Source organism: Leptosomus discolor, chromosome 15 (assembly GCF_034619465.1).
Source record: "Leptosomus discolor isolate bLepDis1 chromosome 15, bLepDis1.hap2, whole genome shotgun sequence".
Classification (NCBI taxonomy): Eukaryota; Metazoa; Chordata; class Aves; order Leptosomiformes; family Leptosomidae; genus Leptosomus; species Leptosomus discolor.
The window spans coordinates 206473-228074 of NC_141405.1; the positions used below are offsets into that span (position 1 = coordinate 206473).

The 21602-nt window shown below is 45.5% G+C and overlaps 1 protein-coding gene across 2 annotated transcripts in view; it reads left to right on the top strand.

Annotated features, from left to right (window-relative positions):
• The window catches only part of STX8 (syntaxin 8), a 107174-nt gene that overhangs the window by 80399 nt on the left and 5173 nt on the right, over positions 1–21602 (top strand). The window contains exon 8 of one of the 2 annotated variants that reach the window (XM_086473401.1): positions 16923–17339. The exons of the other annotated variant lie outside the window; for it this stretch is intronic. Within the exon in view, the coding sequence (XP_086329527.1) occupies positions 16923–16987 (65 nt within the window). The 3' untranslated portion in view covers positions 16988–17339. Of the gene's footprint in view, positions 1–16922; positions 17340–21602 lie in introns of those variants that run through there. 2 annotated transcript variants of the gene reach the window in all.

Here is a 21602-nt window from a genome sequence, read left to right on the forward strand (position 1 = left end):
CGGTGACTTACTGCCAGGGAATAACTGGGTTCTGTTTGGGAGGAACGTAGAGCAACCTGGCCCCGATGATCGAAAAAGTACAGGGGAGCGGGGGCCTGGTGGGACAGATCTGTGGAGACTTTTGCGGGGTTCAGTGGGAGTAAAAGCTGGTTTCGTGAAGAGACAATTCTCTGATAATAATGCAATGGATCAGGGAAAGGCATCTGAGCAGATTTTTTATATATTCTCATTCCATAGCAGGAATTGTACTTAGATTTTTTTTTTTTTTTTTTTTAAATATATTCTTTGATCCCTCATGGAAATGTTAATGAGACGAAAACTGCTAAAGAGCTCTCCAGACACTGCCCTGCTTTGGAGAAGGGTGGACTGAAACACAGACCCTCTGGAGGGCTTCTGACACACAAGCAGGCCCTTTGTTTCCTCGTCTATAACCCAGAGACATGTCTAAAATGGGAGGGAAGATGAGAGGAGGCTGAAGAGGCCGGGCTGAAGGCACGGCATTCCCCATTTACAAGAGAAAAATCGTCAATCGGCTATTAAGGCCGCGGTTTGATGGGCAGTGCGCTGCCTGCGTTTGAAGTTCAGACTGAAGGTACTCCGAGGATGTAAGTGGGATGCTTTTAGGCCGTCTTTCACTTCGACTTAATTAAGAAACTCGCAGGCTTTGTCCTGAGGGGGCCCATTAATGTGTGAAGCTCTGGCCCCCTGTGAAGAGGGGCCTGGGCGGGAGGGGGTACACACATACACGCAGCTTTTGTGCCGTGTTGCCAAACTGAAGACAGTAGCAAGTGCGAGTGGGCATTGCCAGAGGTCATCCCTTGTGTGCGGCGGTGAACCCGCAGAAAGCCTTTCTTAGAGACCCAGAGCCCAACAACCTTCCTGTGCTGCCTGTACGGGGAAACAAAAATAATTCGTGGGGGGTAGGAAGGGTTTTGTACATGTCTCGCAGCATCCTTCATCAGTCCTAATCAGGGGGTCAGAGGTTACACCAAAAAAGGGCAAACACTGTTTCTTAAGTAGCTGATGCCTCTGTGTGTATTTGCACGGGGAGGAATAGTAGTTTTGGAATTTCATGGGTTGACCGGACGATGAGCTGTTGGAGGGATGGCTTGAGCGGTGGGTTGATGTTAATGGCCTTGAAAATCACCTAAAAGAATCGAACCTACCCAAAGTAACGGGCTTGTTTTCAAGCTTGTGGTATGGCAAACGTGCCTGCTGTTGCCATCGGCGCCCTATTCGCCCAGAATGGTTGCAAATAAATGCCATAATCCTTTGTAAAATTTGTCATCTTCAGATCTCTTGGTCGTGATGGTCAGTGCTGATTTGGTTTTGTCTTAGCTGACAGCCGGAGAGAAGACTTTAATGCAGGCACAGACGGGAGCAGTGAGCAGGCTGGAGTCAGGTCAGGCTCTCCGCACCAACAGTCAGCTGCTGAGGTTCAAAAATGAGGAGCAAAATAGGCTCACCTGAGGCAGAAGATGCGGGGCTACTAAAATTAAGTTTTTTATAGTCTTTGCACTTTTGTGGGGCTTAGCAAGTGTCTAGTGAAGTGTTTCTTCCATTCCAGTTCAAGGTGTGTCTCTAAGCCTCATGGTTAACTGGGCTCTCCGGCCATCAGCTCCTGAAGGTGTGACATGGCCTTTGGTCCGAGCCCCGTGGCCAAGTACTCTCGGTGCAGTGGCTGAACGTGGCCTTTGGTGTGCGTTTGGAGAAGCCTTGTGGCTGGATCCAAGCCGAAACACTTGGATGTTGGTCACTGTGTTGCTCGGTTGCTTTCTTGGAAGACTGCAACTTAACCCAAGGAGAAGCCTTGGTACCAGTTTGGGATGGGAGAGGGAGATGGTCGGGCTGCCTGGAGATGCAGAGCCCAGACCGTAGTTTGTGATGGATGTTGAGACTAAGGAACTTGTCATGCATGTTGGAGAGCACCCAGTGTAGGCCAGGTTGGGGCTTGGCAGCGGTACTGGGGGATGACAGCTTGCCAGCTGTGATTTGGGGGTGGTGTATGAGGCAGAGCAGAACAGGGATAGCGTTTCACCTATTGGTCATTTCCATAAAATTGATTTAATTCCTCATCTGAGGAATTCCAGGACCGTGGCTATAATTCAGATGTGATACACATCCTGTGAAGTGGTTCCCTATGTGTAGGTGAGAACTGCTTTCTCTTGCCCCTCTCCCCTGTGCTCCAGAGGAGGCAGGAGCAGAGTGAATTTGTAGGTTATACTGGTGTTTGTACCTTTGCCACTTTGCTTTGTCGCTTGCTTGTGGCTGCCCATAAGAAAAGATGAGTGTTTTATACAACACGATGCCATGTTGTGAGGGTTAGATTTTTAACATAATAGGCATATTTGCATAACTCTCCCAAATCTACCAAGTTCAAGGAATTTGGAAAGTATAAATTCTCCAGAACCAAAGAGATTCCCGGCTTTATTGCTTCTCCCTGCGCTTGGTGATTTTATTTAGCGCTGTAAGATTTCCAGCCCCTGCAGGGTTGTGTGGTTTTTTACTGCTGCAGCGTTTATAATGTCTTTGGGAATCCCAGCAGAGAATGTTTTGCATTTAGCTCTAGAGCATTAGTGAGGCAACAGTACTGCTAAAAAGTTTCAGGAAAGCGCCTTATTAGACCCAAAGTGACTCAATCCTGCTAGAGAAGCAGCAAATGTTTTTCTGGCATTTAAATAAAATGCAAAAATATTAAATTTCCCACCTTGATATTGAATTAAAGACTCAAAAATAAGGGAAAAGCCTGATCTTTAGGCCTTCTACAAAAACACTAGCAGCGCCAAATGATTCATACTGAGTATTTTACAGCATGCTTTCGGGGGGAACACAGCATTATAAACAATTTCCATAGATGAGAGGATTTGATTTCTTCTTGTGAATTTTGCATTCTATGCTTTCTGATTCAGAAACACTTTATTGGGGGGGAAACTGTGTTTTGACAAGGGACTCGAATAGCTTGGGAGCTGGGTAAACATTTGTGTGAAGCTGATCTCCAGTTTTTGTTAGAACTTTGGGTTCGGGTGGGACGTGAGGTGGAGAAGCGGATATTCAGACTTCACGTTGCACCTCAGCCCTTTGCTGAAATTGAAATTCTTTAATTTCTGCATGTCTTTCCCAGTGTTGCTGCTTCTGCTTTACTGGTTACTGTGGTAATAACAACATTATTAATGTTTCTGTGGGATGCATGGCTACTTTGCCATGTCCGTTATTGTACTTCCTACATTGTTAAGTGTTTTTATGCTTGTTTACCATCATCTTTGGTACTTCAAAGATGCTCGTTGCTTTGGTAGCTGAATGCAATTATGCAGATGAATGCAGAATGAGTTCTGTTCTCCTGTGTACTTAGCTGTCTGCATTTAAGCATTCATATCATATTTGTACATGCATGTTAGTGGTCAGTAGTCTATGGCAGAAGCTTTCTTGAAAAGGAATATCTTGAGTTTAGATCAGTCAGCCTTGCCCACTGATGAAAAGCTGTTCCTGTGCTGGGAGCCTCCGCTGAGACCTCTGCGACTGGATTTGCTCCAGCACAGACTGTATTCTCTGAGCTGCTGTAACGTGGAGCTGCTCTGAAGGCTGTGGTGTTGTCCATGCAGGAGGAGAGTCATGCTTTGGGTCTTGAAATTCTGCTTGAAATAAAGAGCTGGTGAATTTGGAGGCTTTCTCTGCTGCATGCTGTATAAGCCCTGTTGAGATAAGGAAGGTTGAATTGTGGTACTTGATAATTGCATAAAATACTGGATTTTCTGTTGGGAGGTCCAGGTGCCCTGCTCCCTTTGCAAAGATGCATGCTTTATTTTGGCTGCTGGTGGAACCAAACACTAGAGATCATCTTCCAAGGAAGGAAGAGCAAAACTGATTTTTGTTTGCTACTGTGTGAGAAGGTTACAGGATGCTCGTGGCTCTTTGGTCCAAAATTCTGTCAATAAGTAGATGGTTAAGTCATCAAAGGGCTTGGAATTGGGGAGTATTTAGATGTTAAATGGCTTAATAAAGCTGAGCTGGTTGCAGCCTGACTGATGTGGTAGTGCCCAAAAGGGAGGTGTTCTGCCCTTGTGACCGTGGCGTGTCCGTAGGTGGGCATTCAGGTATTTTTATGGGTTATGACTGAACAAATTTTACAACGTACAAGCTCCAGTCGTCTGCTTCCTTGCTTAATTTGGCAAGGTTTGCAGGAGAGCTGAGTGTGAGGTAAGGGGTAGTTTTGGCTCCAGTCTGCTCAGTGGCTGGTTTTAGTGGTGGTCTAGCTCACCTGAGACACCAAGTTGGCTCCATAACTCCAAGACAGTGGGGAGGAACCCCGTCTCTTTTTTAAAGCCTTCATTCAGCCTTGATCAAGAAAGAAATAGGGCATCAGGAAGGCAGGAAATGTTATTTCTAGGCAGGCTTACGATCTTTGTGGACTACTGTGGCTGGTTCTGCCTTCCCTGCAGGGTTTGTGCTCTTCTGCCAAGGTTCTTGGAAGGCAAGGGCTAAAAAAGACCTTGTGGCCATAAGGGAGGAACTGGGAGTAACAGTGAAGTGAGGAATTGCTCTCCTTTGCTGCCAGGCCAGCACTGGATCCATCCTACGGTGGTTAACCTGTCTTAGTAGCTCCTTAACATAGATATTGTCCTTTGTGGAACAGGGCTGTGCTGTTGTCCCCGTCTGAGTGCCTGTGGCTTGGCTGTGTCCAGGTCCTCTGTGCCTGTCTGGAGCATCGTCCCTGTCAGCCTGCTCTTGGACCATCTCAGTGCAGCTCTGACTTTGAGGTGCTAGAGGAAGGGGAGTTAAGGTGTCAATTTTGGGGGCTCGATCCAGAATTTGTCAAGCTTTGCTCAGATGAGCTGTGAATGGCTTCCCAGCGCCCTGCGAGGTAACCTGTCTGTCCTCAGACTGCTCTGCACAAGTGACTGCCTGGGTATTTCTTCTTGGTTCACTGACCCAGACGAAGGCATGCTCTCTCAATGTCACCTGCAGTCAAGGCATGGATGCAGCGGGCAAGAACAGCCCCTTGTCTCTGCTGTGCTTGTCACATTCAGTCTGAGATCAAAAAATCTGGCTGTTGCTTGTAGCCCTCTGCGTGGAGTGGCAGCAGGTCTGAACAAGGGGATCCTTGGGGACCTGGTGTTTATGAACCCGCTGTTGCTGCAGGTCAGCAGGCATCACTTTGGGGTTGGTAAGCCGGTGCGTTAACAGTTGAAGTTTATCCACAGGTGTGTGGACATGGCTAAACTCTGGAGGTCAGGACTTCCCTACTTAGTAGAGCATGGTAGTGAGCTCCTTTCCTTGTTGCTTTGCCAAGATGACTTGAACTGCCCTTTGCAGTGATGGAATACATCTTAGTCACTTCCTCTGGTGGCTTGGTAAACCCAGTGTTTTTCAAGGGTTCCCGAGTGCCCCCATCACTGCTGTTGGATCCTTATACTTTCCTTCTTCATAGCTATCATAGCTCTCACAGCTTTCTGAGAAGATTATCCCTTCTCATCAGGGTGATTATTGGTTTTCTGCAGTTTATCGTGGCCTCCTTCGGCATAACAGGGCATGAAATAGTCTCTTGTGGTGGAGTTTGCTTTGATTGAACTAGACTGCAGTTCAGTAGTCCTCAACTGTCTAACTTCTTGCATAAGAGACTTTCTCTGAGAGGTATTTTTAAAGATATCTCTTTGATAAAAATACTTCAGGTGGGAGGGAGAACTCTCAGCACACTCACCTTCTCCAGTGTGATGGGGTTACGCCCTTTACTTTATATAGATCAAGAAAATAGGGAATGTGTAATTCTTTAGATAATGGAGGGTTGCTGAATAACGCTATATAGACTTGTGTTAAACTAGGAGTCTTTTAAAAAGAAAATGTTATAAAGCCATGTCTGAAGCCTCTGTGGAACAGCCTCTCCCACAACCTGCCACTACCAGCAGCGCTCCTTACAAAATGTCATTAGTGGGGAAAAAATAACGATTGCTGCCCGTTTACCCAGTACTCTGGGCAATTAATTTCCCAACCTCAATCCATTGTACTCTGACAGATCGTGGTGAAGTACAGAGATAGGCATCGCCCACCTACCACGAGGGCAAACGGACCCTGCTTGGGGAACTCGTAGCCTTAACTCGCTCCTGCAGCTTCCTGCAGAAGGCCCAGGCCGTTTCTCATCACTGTCACAGCAGCTGGCTCTCTTGCCACAAATCTGACTTTTTTTTTTTTTTCCTCTTTTGGATTGCCAAAGCCTCTCTGCTACGTTGGGTTTATTAAATGCACATGACAGGTAACTGCTGCTCTTGGTCTCATTTGCAGCCACTGCTCTGCAGCCCCTGGGAGCTGCTGCTGGCAGAGCTGCGCGCGCGCACCCGCAGAGCGACGGCGTTCGGGTTTTCAGCGCTTGTGCTGATGATGGTGCTGGTTAGCATCGGTGCTTCAAAAGTGCTGATGCTTCTCTGAAAATAAAATAAAAAAAAAAAGTCGTCTTAGTGGTGAACTGCTGAGTTGCTAAATGCCGCTGCAACTTTTTCCCCTGTCAAATTTTAAACATAATCTTCCTTTTGAGGGGAAAGCTAAATGAAAGTTCATTGGGAGAAGAATATTTAATGCTGCCAGAGAGGGTTCTTGATTATGGTTGATCCTGAAACTGGTAATGAATGTGTGCTATCATGGCCTGGGGATTTGGTATCTGAATTTCCCAGGGTCTAATCATCTCATAAGGCTGCTGAGTGTGACTCCTTCCCCAGTAATCTACTTAACTCAGTAATTTACCCCTCCTTCTGCCTTGCCAGGAGAATGAATCTCACAGGTTGTTTGCATGACAAGTAGCTCGGGATTGTCTGAGTCTTTGAAGAAGGTGCTGGGAGTTAATTGTAGCAGCTTGAGTTAATGGTTTCCCATGTTCACAGGCAGCTGGGTGAGGAGCAGAGCTGGAGAACGGGTTTTTATGGGGAGTACTGTTCTAGGCTGCACCATGTGTTTTGATAGCTAAAATGCTAAGAAAAAGTGTTTTGCCTTCCAAAGGATGTTTTTCTCCACCAAAACTAATCTCGGGGGAAAATTGTGTTTGGTAGTTCTAGGATTATTGGATTTGCAGATAGAAACTGCTGTGCTAATGTCAGCTACTGACTGATGACCAAAGCAGCTAACTGGGAGATGTTTCTTGGCAGCTGATCGTACTAAAAATCACCCCTCAAAGCTGTTAAAACCACAGTGGACAATGTTTAAACAACAACAACAAGAAGTTGCTAGCAAGCAAATTCTAGTCACTGCATCCACGTCTTTGCTTTAAAAGAAACTATGGATGCTCCATCAGAAGTGTTGACTTTTTAAATTTTATAAGGATCCCCTCACACCAAACCTTCATTGTGCTAAAAATAAAAGGATAAGCATCCCTTCATCTCTGCTTTTCATTTGCCGCCTGCTAAAGCCAAACATTGTGGAAAAAAAAAATCCTACTTCGAGATAGGCTCCATGATATGTGGTCAGCTTGTGCTAGCTTGCACCTGGAACAGAGGAGACAGAAAGACAGAGTGTGTTGGGAGCAAAGGGATGGGAAGCTCTGAATAAACTGTACGGGTTTTATTTAAATTACTGTCATGTTCTGTGGCTTGCTTAAAATCAAATGCTGCCAAGCATCTTACTGCAGTCCCAGTGGTTTGCACCTAATATGCATTACATTAACCATTTGCAGATGACCTTATTTCTGCTATAATGCTGTGTGTGCAGCCTGAAATTTTTGGATTGATCGAGGGAGGATTTGATGAAACCTCAAAAAAAAAAAATTCTCTTAATGGTATTAAGAGCCCAGTTGGAGTAGCCTCGCTTCTGGCCACTGTCATAGAATCATAGAATGCATTGGGCTGGAAGGGACCCCCAAAGGCCATCTAGTGCACCCTTCCTGCAGTGAGCAGGGACATCTCTAACTAGGTCAGGTTGCCCAGAGCCCCATCAAGCCTGATCTTTAATGTCTCCAGGGATGGGGCCTCCACCACCTCTCTGGGCAAACTGTTGCAGGGCTTTACCACCCTTACGGTAAAGAACTTATTCCTAATATCCAATCTAAATCTACCCATTTCCAGTTTAAAACCATTGCCCCTCGTCCTGTCGCTGTGTGCCCTTGTAAACAGTCCCTCCCCAGCTTTCCTGTAGGCCTCCCCTCGGGTACTGGAAGGACCTCCCTGGAGCCTTCTCTTCTCCAGGCTGAACAATGCCAACTCTCTCAGCCTGTCTTCATCGGGGAGGTGCTCCAGCCCTCTGATCATTTTCATGGCCCCCTCTGGACCCGCTCCAACAGGTCCGCGTCCTTCTTGTGTTCAGGGCTCCAGAGCTGGACGCAGTACTCCAGGTGGGGTCTCACCGGGGCAGAGTAGAGGGGAGAATCACTTCTCTTGATCTGCTGGCCACGTTTCTCTTGATACAGCCCAGGATGTGACTGGCCTTCTGGGCTGCAAGCACGCATTGTTGGCTCATATCCAGCTGCTCAATCACCAGTACCCCCAAGTCCTTCTTGGCAGGGCTGCTCTCTATCACATCATCCCCCAGCTTGTATTGATTATGAGGACTACCCTGACCCGGGTGCAGGACCTTGCACTTGGCCTTGTTGCACCTCATGAGATTCACATGGGCCCACCTCTCCAGCTTGTCCAGGTCCCTTTTAGAAGGAGCTGTGGACCATAGGTGGAAAGTCCCTGTTGAGTTCTCCAGCTGAAGGTGGTCTGATCCTCTACACAGATTTCACAGGTCTTTGGGGCTTTGCCTCCAATTCCCACTGGGAATGACTGCATCCATGTGGAGTCCATCTGACCACAGATGGACGCTGCCTAGTCTGCAGAGTCAGCCGCTGCCCATCTGTTTGCAGGATCAGGGCCTGGAGAGCAAGGGGCCTCTCCCTGATGTCCTGTGCCTAGATAAGTCAGGCTTTGGTTAGCGTAGCATCAAGGCGATTGGTGTTTTTGATGGTGAAAGATAAACATGAAAATATTTTCTCTAAACTTTGTATAAGCTGGATGAAAATAAGAATTAAATACGTGTTGCAACTGTAAGAGTGCATTGAAAGGCCCATTTGTTTTCTGACTCAGAAAGACGTGGTTGGCTTAAAAATGTAATTTTAGCAGAATTATGCCACTTGGTTTGAGTTAATGTTTTGCAGACAGCAGAGTCCTCAAAACGATGTAAAATCTAAGGGATAAATGGGGATCTTCCCGATGATCTATACAAAGCCGGAGACCACGTGAGACCACGTGCACTCGGTCTGAAGCTTTCATACCTAACATTTTCTTCTGTACTGCAGACTGCTTTTCATTCAGTTTAGGCCCATCTTTAGCTCTAAGAGAAGAAGATGGGCACTGCCCATGCTTTAAGCGAGCAGAACTTTCCTGTGAGGCTGGCTGATGCATGGCATCAACACAGCCAAGATGCACGGGAGCAGGGCAGGGTCTAGTGGTCAGCTCAAGCAAACTCCATCTCCTTGGTACTCCTAGCCTTGAAGCAGGGGCTTTGTGACGCCCAGGCGTGGATCTGGAATTCAGCACCACTGCCGAATCGCCAAAGGACACCCAGATACTCTTTTGCTCTTTATAGCCCACCTACTGTTGGCCACGTTTCTCCTTCCCATGTCTGGTATTGTGAAGGGGCTCATGTTGCCGGAGTGGGGAACACAGGATGCTTTGCAAAACGTTCCCTTTATTCTGTCAACCAAGCCACTGCGACTTTCTTAATTGCGGATTCTTTTAGTTAATTAGAAATGTTTGGAAACGCCTTGCACCTCAGCAGGGTTCAGTTCTGCGGGGTGCCAAGTGCTTTGTTCTTCATCCAGCAAAGCACTTAAGCATGTCTTTAAGAACACTTTACAGGCTGAAATAAGCTCATTGATTGCAGGGCACTGAAGGATTGAGCCAATACCAAATTTCTTCCAATGATCCTGACTCAAATAGTAACATCCAGGAACGTGTTTCTTGAATGTTAATGCTACCTTAGATAGCAGTATCTCAGGCTTCACCACTTGGATTGGTCAGAGAAATGTAACAAAGGCTGAAACAGCATGTTTGAGGGGGAGTTTCTTCTGGGGAATAGAGGAAAATTCATGGTTAAACGTGGTTTTTCCCCTTCTCCCCTTTCTTTCCTTCCAGTTTTGTAGTAGCAGAGGTTAGCTTTAACTACAGCCATCTTCAGTGAGCTTTTAATAAATTAAGAGGAAACCAAAACAGTTTGGAAAAGTATAGAATAAGGAAATACTCCAGAGAGACTTTTTAGTGGCAACATGATTAATAAGGGACACTCCTGGTAATACTATCAAAACAGAGCTATTGCAAAAGCATATGGAGCGTCCCTCTTTCGGGCAGGAGCAGGATTCAGACAAATGATCCGGGGCGATTTATATGTCTCTTTGCAGTGTGGCTTTTTTCTCCCCCTAGAAGTGTGAGGGGAATAAGCTCTGTTCATTTAACCGTGGGATTAGACTTAAGGAAAAAAAAGTAAGTATTTAGTAAATCAGGCAACTTCTTTTTGCTCCCGAGTATTTTTATTCTTGTTTGTTTGATAACAGCCTACATTCCTTACACAGACCTTTTTTTTTTTTTCTTAATTTCATATTCTTTTTTTCTCTGTCAACCCCCACACGTATCGAGTAATAACCTTAAGAAACTGAAAAAGGGGAACGTTGTCCAACAGGAGACTATGATGCAACATGGGTTTCCGAAACATCCTGCCTTCTGCAGGTTCTCCCAGTGCCCCTCTGGTTTTGCTGCCTTTCTCCCTTATGAACAAAAGTCTCCGCTGGCGAGGGAGTATGCGGAGAGGCTGCTTGGAGCCATCACACGTGCTGCATTCGCTCCCCTGGGTGCAGCCCACTCAGCCCCGCATTGCTCCTGTCACCCAGGCCAGTTTTTCCCCCTGCACTTTGTTCTGAGAGCAATGATTTCTTTATTTCCTTTGAAGACGTGTACTGTGCAGCTGCTGCAGCAGCTTGTAGCTGTCATGTGGGAAGGCAAAAGAAGAGAACTGGAGTTAAGAGCTTATAAACTTTTCAAGTTTTAGGAAGATACTGAGGTGAAATGGTACTGTATTTTTTCTTCCTCCTTTCTCTCTCTCTTGGTTTTTTTTTAATTACAAAATAAGAGGGGACCTCTTGTACTGCATGTGCATAAATTAGTACAGGTTTGGCTCTGCTCAAGTCAGAAGTTAATCAAATAAAATAGAATAGAATAAAATAAAATAAAATAGCTGTCCTGACACATGAGACAATGCAGTCTTCCAAAACCAAAATAGCGTTGTGTAGTACACCAGCGTACAGGAGTCAAAGATCTGTGTGTGTGGGCTTTAAGAGTGATGCCTTCCCTTCTTTTTTTGGAGAAGAAACTTCTGTTAACATCTAAATGATTTCAAGAATTCAGCAAGGATTGAATTCCCTACTTCATCGGCATGAAACTTTCACATTGCTACTGGACTATGTTATTTTATCAGCCTCCTGCTCTTCAGACTCCATTTTCCAAAAACTTTTCAAAGTGATTGTGCAAGTCAAACCTAATTTCTTATCACAGTTCTGTATTTATTGGCTCAGTTGTTTGCGAGGGATTGTTTCACCCACCCTGTTTCCCTTGGCATTTTTAGAAGGTTCTTATAGTTGCTAGCAGATGTAAATGGTATTAATAAGAAGTATTTGGTTGCCGGTTTCTGCAGTCTTGCATGCTGATTAGGTTGGATTGCCAAAGGTTGAGCAAGTTTCTAAAAGAAGAATTGTTCTTTGAACTGTGAAAACACTATTCTCAACAAAAAAACAGCTATATCTGTGTCAGGAATTTTACATGCAGGCTGATACACTTCTGCAGAAACCAGGGCAAAACACTTTATTTGTCCAAATTGGTATTGACTTTAAAATCAATGAAGTCTCGTCTAAGGATCTTCTTAAATGTTGAAAGAGCCAAGTCTGAAACATGTCAAGGTTTTGGTTTTTTTTTTTTTTTCATTTTTCTCAGTGTTGTATTTGAGATGATAAGTCCTTGCCCACTTCAGCATTAAATTTTTGGATTGTCCGTACTGTGGTGTTCTTCTAAAGGAGTTTTAGTGGCTTAGGAAATACCTTTCTCGGAGTCACACTGCCTGTTTGAAAATGAGCAGATCTTCTGGTTTGCAGAAGAGCAGATCCTGGTTTCATCCAGGGAGAATCTGGTGTGTGTGCACTCCCTGAACAGTTGTGCATCCTTAAAGGTTTTCAAGACTCAAGTTGACAAAGCCCTGCACAACCTGGTTTGAGTCTGGTCTTAGAATCATAGTATGTCTCAAGTTGGAAGGGACCAATAAGGATCATCAAGTCCAGCTCCTTAACTTGCCTTTGCTTGGAGCAGTAAGTTGCACTAGAACCTGCCATGGTCCCTTTCCACCTGATGGTTTTATGATTGATGACTCCAGTGGTCTTTCTTCAGAGACAGAAGACCGTCTCCTTGCTGTACTCACCAGATCTTGCTGTTGGAGTACTAGATCAGATTCATGGAATGAGTCAACCAAAACTAACTGCAGTTTCCTTATGCAGACCCTCCTGTTTGAGACCCGCTGCCAGTGGGGAAGGGCTCAGTGAAGTATGGTTGATCTTGGATAGCGAAGCTGATGCTAAGCAAAGCCTGTTGCTAACTGTGTCCTGTGGAGCAGAGAGCTGACCACCCGTGTGGCAAGAGTAGGCAGGCAATGAGGCTATCCAGCCACAAGCGCATTGAAAACTAGTTTGCCAACAGACAAAGGTTAGGTTCAATTCCCTCTGGGACTTTAGAAGTAGAAAAGGAGGCGTCTCCCACCTTAATTAGGCTTGTATTCAAGTGAAAGCTACAGCTTGTATTTCATTGAATACATGGAGCATCAGCCTGTGGCTGCTGAGCTCCTTGTAGTTTGTGGAGTGACTCGAGGGCAGTTGCTGTAACAGAGTTATGATGTGACCAGCAGATTTGTGCAGTGAGGTCAGATTTCCCAGCAGACTCCCTTAATGTGGAAAGAAGTAATTGTGCTGGAGCCGACACCGCTGGGTTGGCTTGGGAGCCACTTGGTCACCTTGTCCGGCCAACCCTCCTAACAGACAGATCGATACTTGGAAAACCCTTCTCGTCATCCACTGCTGGACTGTGGAGCCTGCGCTGGAGCTCTGAATTACGGCCCTCCTGACTCTTGACTCCATGAAGACTTTGATGTTTAAGGCTGAGGAAGGCTGATTGCATCCTGCACTTAGCTGGTCTTAGTTCTTGAATGTGATTGCACAACCGCTTTTACTGGAGAAGCTCCTCGACTCAGCCAAGAACTTTAATGATAAAATTGTGGCTTATGTGGTAGCCTCCGTGTCGTGTACCTGAAAGTACCTCTTTAAGCTATTCTCCAAGGTCTGTAGCAGATGGAGAGAGACATAATGAGCGAAGCAGCAGGGAGAACAGTTCAGACTTTTAAGTCCATCTAGACTGGAAAAACAAAGGGAGTATTAGATGTGTGTAACCAGTTCAGATGCAGTATGTAATTAATCTTTATCTGTGGCTTTTAAAATCAGCAACAGCCAGCGTATCCCAGATTTGAAACCCGTGTTTGTTCAGATGTAATGGATCTGTAGACAATTTTTTCTGAACTTCACCCCAGCAAGCATCGTCTTCCAGGTATTGACTCCAAGTGAATTGACTGGAGCAGCGCTGCGCAGTGTGGCTCTAACCATCGCAACAGCCCCGTTTTTCCGGGTCATCCCAGTAGTTTCATGTTTGAAGTTGCCAGTCATTTAATTCTTGACTGTTTTGTACCCTTTTTTAATTTTTAAAAAGAAAAAAAAAAAAAAAGCCATGCTGCTTTTGAGCTGAAGTTTCTCATACTTAAGTCTGTGTAAAGATGATTTATGGTGCTAGTAGGGGCTCCACTGGAAATGCAAGATCTGTTATGAAGTGGATTGAACAGCCCATGCTGAAATGTTTATTGCCGTCTTCAAAATAGAATACATCAGGGTTGATGGTGCCTGTCCAGGAAAGAGAGAGAGTGGAGTGGAGTGGGGCTAGTGGGGTATTTTTAGTATTCCAATAAAAGACAGGGCTTTTAAAGGAAATCACTTATTGCCATTTTGCAATCAAGAATGCAGGAGTGTTCCAGGGACTGCAAGAAATATGCTTCAAGAATGTCAGAGCCATAAGGAACTAATCATTAAATATTCTCTCGTTTCCACCCCCGTTTCTTGCTCTGAGGAAGCCATTTAGAAGCTTTGCAATTTGTATGTAAATCTGAACCCTCCTGACCACGCGGTCAAGTATCCAAGGGACTTAGGAGCCAGCATCCCATTTTCAAAAGTTCTTACAGTTCCTATGCAAGCAGGGCACTTTTTTAAATAGAAGACACATGGACCAGACTTCAAGAACACTTAATCTGACCTTAAATGACTTGATAGGAACACTATATGATTTTTTTTTTCTGCTGTAACTTTTTCTCCTTGATCAGTGCCTTGCTAGTGAAGCTCCTCTTGCGAGTTCAGATAGGCCAGTAAAACTGTAGTTCCGTTACTGCAGCTTATTCCACTCGTTTGACTGGGATGTGATGATTTTTATTTCTTTTTTTTTTTTTCATGTGTAACTTTTAGTTGTTGATGCTTTAAACATTTCGGAAGCATTCTGGCACTGTAATATATCCATCTAACTAGGGAGTGAGTAATCCCAGCATTTGTTCGAGTGAAAAACAAAGGAAGAGGCAAAAGATAATACTTTCTCAAGTGATTTAAGAGTCTAATGGGACGATTTACTGATGCAGCTAAGCAGAGCTAGTGGTTACCTGCTCCCTCTCCCCATGTTCCCATCTTTTTCCTTGTACTGGCACTGATGTCCTGGTGAGGCAGTTCAGGGAGCTATAATGGTAGAAAACTGACCCTACCAAAAACAAAGACCGGGGTGTCAGGCTGGTGGCAGATGGACACAGGCAGATGTCCCCTTCTGCGCCAGGCCAGCAGAGCTGTCCTTTCATTTTATTATTTTTTTTTTCCCCATTTGTTTTTATTGGAGAAAGTAGTGGAGGAACAACAGTCCCCTGCTGAGATCATCTGTCACGTCTTCTGCCTTTTCCCTGCTTGCTGCAGGTACCGGCTCCGGGGTATGCTGCTGCCTGGCAGACCCTTTCTTTCAGGAAAACCATTTTGAGTTTGCCAGCTTCTGCATCCCTCACTAGAGTCGGGGCTGGTGAGTGAAGCTGAGCTGAAGAAGGTGCATGGATCTATGCGTGACAGGAGGAGCACCAGCCGTCAGGGCAGTGCTGGGGGGGGCAGCAAACGCCCTGTCTCTGGGATTTAACTCACCTTGGGCCCATGTTGGTGTCTCTATCCCGTAACCTTGCTGGTAAATCTCCAACACTTCTAGTGCAATGAGAAGTCTCTTTAGTGACCTGTCACTTGTGCTGCTGAAGGACCACCTGATGGTAGGTAACCAGTGGGTTTTCTTCAGTCATTGCCTTCTTGCAAGGAAAGCTTCACCTGGCTCTCCTTCACACCCTTTAGCTCCCGGCTGATCTCTCCACCACGGTTCATGGAGCTGTGGTCCATGCCAAACACTGCTTCTGTTCCTCATTGCACATCACCCTCAATGGCGTGGAGAGTTTAACTTCTAGAGACGGGGATGTCCCACTTAAACCTGTGCTTTATCACCCTTTCCTGCTGATTTTTGCTGGGCTGAACAAAAGGGTTCAGGTGACACCTATGGCTTGGTTGGGCTCGCTTGGGTGAACCTTGTCTGAAAGATAAGGGATTTTTAGAACCTTTGTGGTCTTGTTTGGGTTTGTTTTGTTTCCTTTCTTCTGGGAAACCTTTAGTACACATTGAGGGTTTTGAAACTTTCACAAGTCCCGTTCCAAGTTGTAACACAGTTGTTCAGAAATGCAGCATGTACTTGACTGATCTTGTTTCTTGGCATCGCTTATGTAAGGGAAAGGATGCTAGAGAGTTTGGAGAAGGGAAAATTGGAAAGTGTGCGTGCTTATTTAATAAAAAAAATAAAAGGGGGAAGAAAAACAAGCCACATGCAAAAAAATCCAGTAACCATGTCTGCTGATGACCTTTGGGATTGGAAATAGTTTGATAATAAGCAGTGTTGGGGACAAGCAAGGAAAGTCTGTGAAGTCACTCTACAAGAACAAAAGGGAAAAACACGAGAATGTTTCTCCAGTTTCTGGCTTGCTGGGAGCTGGGTGATCTCCTGCACAGCTCTGGACATCCACGCCTGGTGCTGCCCCAGCACACCCGTCAGAAAAGGCCGTCAGGCAGAGATGGGCAGAGGTTGCCAGGTTTGAGTTGAAGTAAGAGACGATGTGTGGGAAAACACCAAAAGGTGACGCCTGGGGAGACGTGCAGTCTCAAATTGCCAGTTAGGCTGGGCATAGGTGCAAGGTCCTGCACGCATTTACCCCAAAAGACAGCTTGTGCTCTGTAGGGGCTTTCTTTTATCTGCCTTTAGCATTATTAACACAGTTCGAGAGAAATTGCTGCAGATTTATTATTGCTCGTTAAATATATCTGATCTTTCCTTTGGTATTCCAGTGAGTATAAAGGATCCAGTTAATGTTGGGGTTTTTGGGGTGGGAAGTAACTTGGGTAAGCTGTTGTCTCTTACATTTGCTCTTCATGCAATGATGAGGCCAGTAAATTATTTTATTACTGAGTATTTTTGCAGAAAGATACCATTCAGGTATGTGTGTAAATTGCTTTAAGGCTCTTTGGTTCAGTAACTCTATCTCCGAGGTACATCGAGCCATTTCTCCTAGGTTGTCCTCTGTGAACTACCTTCTGCTATTTAAAGTAGATACAAATTTAGCTCAAAGTGTTCCCTTTCCCACAGACTTCTCTGAAAGTTAAAACTTGTGACAGTTTAGTTCTTGCTGTGCTCTCAACTTGTCTTTAGATCCAGATGTCTTGCCTGTCTCTGAGCTTCACTTCTGGTGGCTCAAAAGGTAAAAATATTTATATTTCTTATTTTCCTTAGGAAACCTTCCTGTCATTCAACTGTCCTTCTTCTGGTCTGGTTCTCAGGTCAATGCAAGAGGTTAATGTATTGTGCAGGCTCATAGACGTACAGTCACACGTGTATTTACGCAGCATCTTAAACTCTTGGATCAAAACCTTCCAGCCACTGCCAGAGGTAGGAGATTACCTTCACACAGCCCAGCTAAGCACGGGAGATGTCGAAACGTGAGCAGCAGTTGAAGGCTCGAGCTGTTCCTCTGCCTATTGCGGTTCACGTGAGGTTGGGTTTGTACAGTGTATATCACTTCTTGAAAGAATACGGGGTTTCTTTGCAGTTGTGCTTGGAAGCAGTTCAATATGCTATCTGGCGTGCGTTTGTAATTTGAAAAATAGATTAAAAAAGAAGCGAACTGAAGTATAACAATAATGGATTAAGAGAAACACTTATCTCACTTCCTTTCATCAGCCGGGCTGCGCATGTGGTTTGGGACCCAAACGCCCGGGATTATTCGATTGCTGAAGCAATAAACATTTTGGATGTAAACTCACTCCGTGCTGCTTCTGGGACTGAATGTGACATTTGTTTTCCTGGAGTGATGGTTTCTATCTTGCTGGTATTTAGCCTCGCTTTGTTTGCCAACAGGTCTTGCTGTCAGTAATGTGAGGTATCTTCGTGCCCTGATCAAAGGCTTGTGTGAACAGCAAACTCATCTGTGTGCCCGAGAGGGAGGCGTAGCTCCAACCCAACGTGACAAAAAACCCACAAAAATGCCATTTTTTAATAGGCGAAATGAAGTTGACTGAGGATTAGTGTGTATAAACAAGGTCTATACCTTTGACTCAGAGAAAGTGTTTCTTCAGGTTAATCTAGTATTGCATAAATAGCTCCAAATGTGGAATAACTCATAAAAGAAAAGGTTTTTCATCTCACATAGGAAGGACCTAGGTTTTCTTTTTTCCAAATAAGGAATTAATAATGCAATAGTTGTTGTTTCCAAAGAGCTCAGCTTTTTTGAGGAGTGTTTTTTTTTTTTTTTTTTTTTTCTCCTCGTGACCCAATGGAACACATGGGCATTTGGAGCCTTTAATAACTGTTCGCAGAGCCTGTTCTTGATTTCTTTGAGAATTGCCAATGATTTTGATGTCAGAGTTGAGAGGTACAACCGTAGTGTTAAATTTCTCAAGTCAGACCAGTTGAAAAGGAAGGTCAAAAGCAATAACGTCCAGGTTCCTCTGGGCAGGCGGGGGCGTAGGATAATGTGCGATTGCAGCGTTTTACACAGACATATCGCCCAAGAAAAAGTTTGGCTGTCACAAAACTAATAAAGAACAAGCCTCCGGAGAGATGGTTTCAATGATGCAGGTGTAGGAATCGAGGAGTATATTTACATACAAGCCAGCTCTAATAGCGTGGGATTTATGCTAAAGTGGTTCTTAATGCAATACAAATTGAATACCCCATCTCGCTTGAAATGAGGAAAATGTTAGAAGGAAGGATTTTCTTTTATAGCTTTTGGGGGAGAAAGTGTTGGGCTTTTTTTAGGGAACGTAAAGGACAGCAAGATGGATTTCTTCGGGTGCTTGCCGTGTTAAACTAGTGCTTTAGGTATGTGCGTCGGGTTCAGAGCCAGCCTGCCAAGTTGGTTCTCTGCTGCCTTGAAAATCGGGTTCAAACAGATTTGGGCAGCGTTTCTGCCGTATATCTGGCAACATGGACTTAAAATTAACTTACTGAAAAAGCAGATAAAGTTTGGGGTTTTTTTAAACTGTGGCATTGAAAAGAAGTCCTCAAAGAAAGCAGCTGTGACTCTACAGCCTCTTGTTGAAACTCCATTTTTTCCCTGCTTCTCTCCTACCCTATAAAACAACTGTTATGTGTTTATAAGTTAGCGCTCCGTGTCACTTATAAAAGAAGACTTATTCATAAACTTCTGGATAGGCAGTTCTATGGGAATACAATTTTCTTGGCATAAAACAAGCCACTTTTTCCAGATAATGTAATGCTGTACCAGGCTCTTTAAAGTCATAGCATGCTGTTTATTATTATTTTATAATCTATAAAAAATTCCAATGCTAAACATTCAGCATTATTGAGAATGACATTATACCCAAATCAGCAGAAAAGACAGGGAAAACCCCAAGCAAAACTCCTGCTCCCAGAAATAGTCGCCAACAAGGCGCTGAGGGATGCTCGGGGCTTGTTGCAGGGCTGCTTTCCCCGTACCTCCTCTCTGCAGACAGCAAGATCGCAAAGAGGCAGATCTCACTTTATGGGTGGGATTTGCCAGCTGCAAGTTAGACGCTGTTGAAACGGGCTTGGATGTCACCTGTCAGCTTTTGAAGTCAGGGCAGGTGACTTGGACACACATGCACATGCTTTGGAAATTTTTTTTTAAGGAGCTGAAATCAATATTCACCGTCTGGAAACCAGCAAGCGGCCAACGTGAGGTTGTGTTTGCCTTCAGGCTACGCTCAACGTTCGGGAGGAACACTGAGCCCACAAAACCATACAGCTCCCTCAAAGAACAGCCGCTTCTCAAATCTCCAGGTTTCCAGCTGACATGGGTTTGGGGGTGGCAGATGGGGATCACATTGGTCAGGTCTGTGTCCAGAAGGCTATGGCTGCTCCCTGGTTGGGAGGGACTGCCCTGCCGCCAGAGCAGTCTGCTTCAAGCCTGAAAGAGAAGCCATGGCTATGCACCCCTGTGAAAAGGAGACAGCACCCCTTCGCATATGCTTGTATTTACTTATCCTATTTATCAGGACCATCCACTACTCTCTGTGCTAATTATAGCAGTGGGGACTGGAAGAGATTTCCTTGCTCATTGAGTCCAGACCTCAGCTATCGCAAATTCCCACTGCACTTGCTTTCGTAAACCCTCTAGTATGCTTTGAAAGCATTTAAGACGTTCACCCTGGTGATGGGATATTTCCAGTGGCAGCCCAAGCTGGGCTGATGCTTGGAGAGACAGCAGTGGGTGAGTATCTTAATCACATAGAACAGTTTGGGTTGGGAGGGACCTCTTTAGCTGGATCAGGTTGCTCAGAGCCCCGTCCAACCTGACCTTGTATCTTGATGTGGATATCTTGTGTCCTTACTGATGGGCCTGGAGTTGGACAAAGAGTAGCAGAGTGGACCTGGTGTTCAACTGGACGATGCCTCCAAGGCAGAAGGACAGATCAGCGTTGCCACTGGAGACCTTTATCGTGACCTACGAAGTTGCTACCTGCTCCTTGCACATCCCTGCCCTCAGTGGATGGGGTTATGCTGGGGTGAGCGTAGGCATCGCTCTTGAATTTCGGGGTTGTGGCTGGAGCCTGTTGGCGAGGACCTACCTGCTGCAGTAGCCTGGGATGCTGGGCAGCCATGTGAAGCAGCGGCAAGTGCCGGCTCCTTGCGTGCGGGAGTGCCTGGCTGCCAGGGGGCTGAACAAGAAGAGCTGCAGCGCTGCTGACATCGCTTGTGCCATTAAACAAGAGTGTCCTCGGTCCCTGGAACATACCTTGCCAGTGTGCATTTATGAAAATGAAACTAACATCTTGCTACTGGAGCAGGGGCTGCCAAGGAGAAAGGTGCAACTGTCTCCTCTGCGTGGGCTTCCCTGTGTGGAGCTGAAACACGAGACACCTTGTAGGAACCTGCGGGCTCTAACTGATACAACATTGCATCTCAATGGCCAGCACTCTGTTGCTACAGAGTGATTTTAGTGGTAAATCAATAGTCTGATAGAAGCAGACCAGAAATCTTTTGACACTTATTCAAGAGGGACTTGTCAAAACACGATGTATTTATGACCAAGTTCCTGGCTGCCTGTTCAAAGGCACTTGAACCCCTGCCAGATCCTAAACACGCTCAGATTCCCAGGAGTTATATTCAGCACAATAAGTGGATATTTCACAGTAAATATTGCCCTGTCAGAAAGCTGGCATAAGCACCCAGTTGACAAGCAACAATTGGCTGCTTTGTGTGGGTGCTGCGAGAGCTCGTCTCTCCGTCAGCAGCGGGGCTTGTGAGCAGAAATTTCTGCCGCGCTCCAGCCGTTGTTAGCAGTAGGAATTAAAAATGCACTGAAGAAAACTGTGGATCGTTGCCTCTCAGCTGCCTCCATCTGAACAGTCAGCAGAAGGAATTGGAAAGTCTCGATGATTAATCACAAACACAAAAGCCGGCTGCTGGCTGACGGTAGGTACCTGCTCTTCTCCGAGGAAACCAATTCATCAGCGTTATTTGGGATTCATAACAGTTATTTGAGGCAAATAGGCTTATTTAGTACATGGCACCCTGCACTTGCCTGAAGTTACAGACCAGAAGTGTTAATTATTCTCAGTCCTCGCGCAGCGTAGGCTGTAACACGTGCGTAGTGCCTGTAGTGTGGGCTCCATACCAAGAGGAGGGGGATGCTCTTGAGGGCAGGGATGTGCTGTGCCCCGGGTTTGTGTGGTGCTCGGCGTCATGTGGCTCCAAGCCATGTCCAGGGCCTCTGCAATGGGAAAACAGCACAGGTTGGGATGAAGAGAGGGAAATGAAATGATTTATTGGGCTTGTCATCTGCATGACTAGTGTTTGTCATCGCCGAGGACAACTGGCAGCACACCAGAGAGCGTGGGCCTTAAGAGGGGTCTTATTTTTAGCGAGAACTTACTCCCTTGAGTTACACAGTCCCGACGGGGTAGTTACTGTCTGGCTGAATAGGCACAA